Below are 3,041 nucleotides of genomic sequence, written 5' to 3'. Positions count from 1 at the left end.
CCGTGGATGCAGGCCCCATAGATGCAGGGCCCATGGACACAGGCCCCGTGGACACAGACCCTGTGGATGCAGGCCCCGTGGACGCAGGGCCCGTGGACACAGGCCCCGTGGATGCAGGCCCCGTGGACGTAGGGCCCATAGACACAGGGCCCGTGGACTCAGGCCCCGTAGACACAGGCCCCGTGGATGCAGGGCCCGTGGACTCAGGCCCCGTGGACTCAGGCCCCGTGGACTCAGGGCCCAGTGGACGCAGGCCCTGTGGGCGCAGGGCCTGTGGACGCAGGGCCTGTGTATGCAGGCCCTCCTGTTTTCAAGGACACCACACCAGGAGGCACGCTGGCCCAGGGTCCTCGAGGGAGGGGCATTCACACTGAGACACGCTGGGCCTGTGCATGCCCGCCCGGATCACCGCATCCTCTATGCCCGTGTAGGAGGCAGTGTCGTAATGGAACCGCAGCCACTAATTAACAGTGACCCGGGCCTCAGTTTCCTCCATGCAAGGAGGGGGCTAGTGAAGTGATGTCTTGCTCAGGGAGAGGCCAAGGCGTGGAGTGGGCTGGGGCCCTAAACTGCCCGAGAGAGACAGTGACACGGCTGCCTGGCGCTCGTGGCCTCCAGAGGATCTTCGGGACCCAGCCTGGTCCCCGGCCACCCCCTCCTCGTCAGGCTGAGGAGCCCACTCTAGATCCCCCGCCCCGATCCCACCAGCCTGTCACCCATAGACCCCCACGGCCCTGCAGGAGGCGGAGAGGCAGGCCCAGGACCGCCTGCCGGTGTCCCTCCTGGCCCAGGCTTTGGCCTCCGGGAATCGCTGCCTCAGAGCCTTCTCCAGGGACAGGCTTGATAGAGGCCGGGGCCACGTCGACACCACCCTGAGGAGGCCCACGTGGACTCCCGTGGCCCGGGCCTGCTGCCAAAGCTTCCTTTGGGGTCTCTGTGTGGTGCCCACTGGCCCGTGAACACGGGCACCGCATCACGCGGGGGGCGCGCCCCGGCGCCAGAGGGCTGAGCGGAAGGACACCTGCAGAGCCCGACCCGGGCGTCGGGGACCCACACCCACCACCTCCGAATGGAGCCAGTGTGGCTGCTGACCACGTGCACGCCTCCCGTGCACGTGTGGAGACTTCTCAGGAAGCATATTCCGGGAGGGTAACGGTCCCGGGCTCTCCCAGGAAATCGAGGTGTGGTGATTCAGGGCCCCAAGGGCGCCTTTGTGGGGGGCTCGGGGAAGGCCAGCAAGCCCCCGCTCGCAGAGGCCGAGAAAGTCCTGGGGACGGCACGTGGAGCTCACAAGGGTGGACCCCGCGGACCGTGCCCTCTAACTGCCCTACCGGAGGGAGGGACGTCACATGCCACCACCAGCCAGCGTCAGAGCCACGGCCCACCCCACGTCTCCACTGACCAACACCCCTCTCACCTGGCGGCCCTTCCCTGCATCCTCATGAGACCCCCCACCCCCACCCCCGGTGAGTCACCAGCTGTCCTGGAATTACAGGACAGGTGTCACCGCGGCTATTGCAGTCCAACGGGGAGCCGCGGGGCAGGGCTGCCCCTGGGAGACCAGGGGTGCTAGGAGCTTCCTGGGGACCCTGCCCCGTCCCCAGCCCCAATCAGCATCCCCCCGCCGAGGCCCGGGGATGAGTGACAGTGGGCGACAGGAGGGTGGACGGATGGTATGCGGCCGGCCCGCCTGCGCACGGACTGAGCTGATGCCCGGCTCCCCCATCAGTAGGCACGCAGACGGTGAAAGCGTGGGGAAATCGGTGTCTCCCCAAGGCCACACAGAACGCCCGTGTCCCAGCAAGACACAGGCCTGGGCACGTCTGGCCCCCAGCAAAATGGACGGAAGGGGACACAGATGCGCCTCGCCCAGCTCCCAACTCCGGGCCCAGGGCAGAACCCGGGCAGGACCCGGGGAGCCAGGGTCTCCCCTCAGGGCAGGTGGCTCAGGATCCCCCTGTGTCCGGCCAAGTTACAGATGGTGACTCCCATACCGCTGATGACAGAGCCAGGGAACCAACAGCCCTCCTGGTTCAGAGGTCCTGCCCCGGACCTGTCCAAACCTCCTCTCCCTTCCTCTCCCCTCGTGCCCTCCCCTCCCCTCTCCTCCTCTCCCCTCCTCTCCTCTCCCCTTCCCTCCTGCTCTCCTCTACACTCCCCTCCCTTTTCCTCCTCTCCCCCTCTCCCCTCCTCTCCCCTCCTCTCCCCTCCTCTCCTCTCCCCTTCCCTCCTGCCCTCCTCTACACTCCCCTCCTTTCCCTCTTCTCCCCGTCTCCCCTCCTCTCCCCTCCACTCCCCTCCTCTCCTCTCCCCTTCCCTCCTGCCCTCCTCTACACTCCCCTCCGTTTCCCTCCTCTCCCCGTCTCCCCTCCGCTCCCCTCCACTCCCCTCCTCTCCTCTCCCCTTCCCTCCTGCCCTCCTCTACACTCCCCTCCCTTTCCCTCCTCTCCCCCTCTCCCCTCCAGTCCCCTCCTCTCCCCTCCTAGGGTGCCTGCTCGAACTAGGGCTGCACGCTGCTGAGGACCGGGGGCGGGGGGGGACTCCAAAAGGGCTGGCCCAGGGCAGGCACTGCGGGAGAGTCTCAAGCGAGGCCTGAGGGCTGCGGGCTGGAGGCAGGTCAGGTTGCCCTGCCCTCAAACAGTGACGTCACCTCTGAGGCCGCACAGGCCCAGCACGCTGCTCCCAAGGAAGCCTGGCACGACTGGCACGGCACGGGGGATCCGAACGGGCCTTGGCAGGTGTCTGCAGGAGGAGGTGCTCCAAGCACACGTGCTCACCCCTGCGCCCCCCAGGAGCTCACCCCTGCACCCCCGGGAGCTCGCCCCTGTGCCCCCCCGGGAGCTCACCCCTGCGCCCCCCAGGAGCTCACCCCTGCACCCCCCGGGAGCTCGCCCCTGCGCCCCCCGGGAGCTCACCCCCTGCGCCCCCCGGGAGCTCGCCCCTGCGCCCCCCGGGAGCTCGCCCCTGCGCCCCCCGGGAGCTCACCCCCTGCAACCCCCGGGAGCTCGCCCCTGCGCCCCCCGGGAGCTCACCCCCTGCAA

General features: G+C 68.8%; 1 protein-coding gene across 1 annotated transcript in view; it reads left to right on the top strand.

The window, feature by feature from the left end:
* Positions 1–3,041, top strand: part of LOC125914699 (collagen alpha-1(I) chain-like) — a 20,171-nt gene that overhangs the window by 13,394 nt on the left and 3,736 nt on the right. Inside the window, exons 10-12 of the mRNA XM_049620250.1 lie at positions 13–290; positions 723–951; positions 1,173–1,276. Coding sequence (XP_049476207.1) covers positions 13–290; positions 723–951; positions 1,173–1,276 — 611 coding nt within the window. The remainder of the gene's footprint in view (positions 1–12; positions 291–722; positions 952–1,172; positions 1,277–3,041) is intronic.

Source organism: Panthera uncia (assembly GCF_023721935.1).
Source record: "Panthera uncia isolate 11264 chromosome D3 unlocalized genomic scaffold, Puncia_PCG_1.0 HiC_scaffold_8, whole genome shotgun sequence".
In the NCBI taxonomy this organism is placed as follows: Eukaryota; Metazoa; Chordata; class Mammalia; order Carnivora; family Felidae; genus Panthera; species Panthera uncia.
Note: the sequence above shows the minus strand (reverse complement) of the source record. Positions and strands in the feature narration are given on the sequence as shown.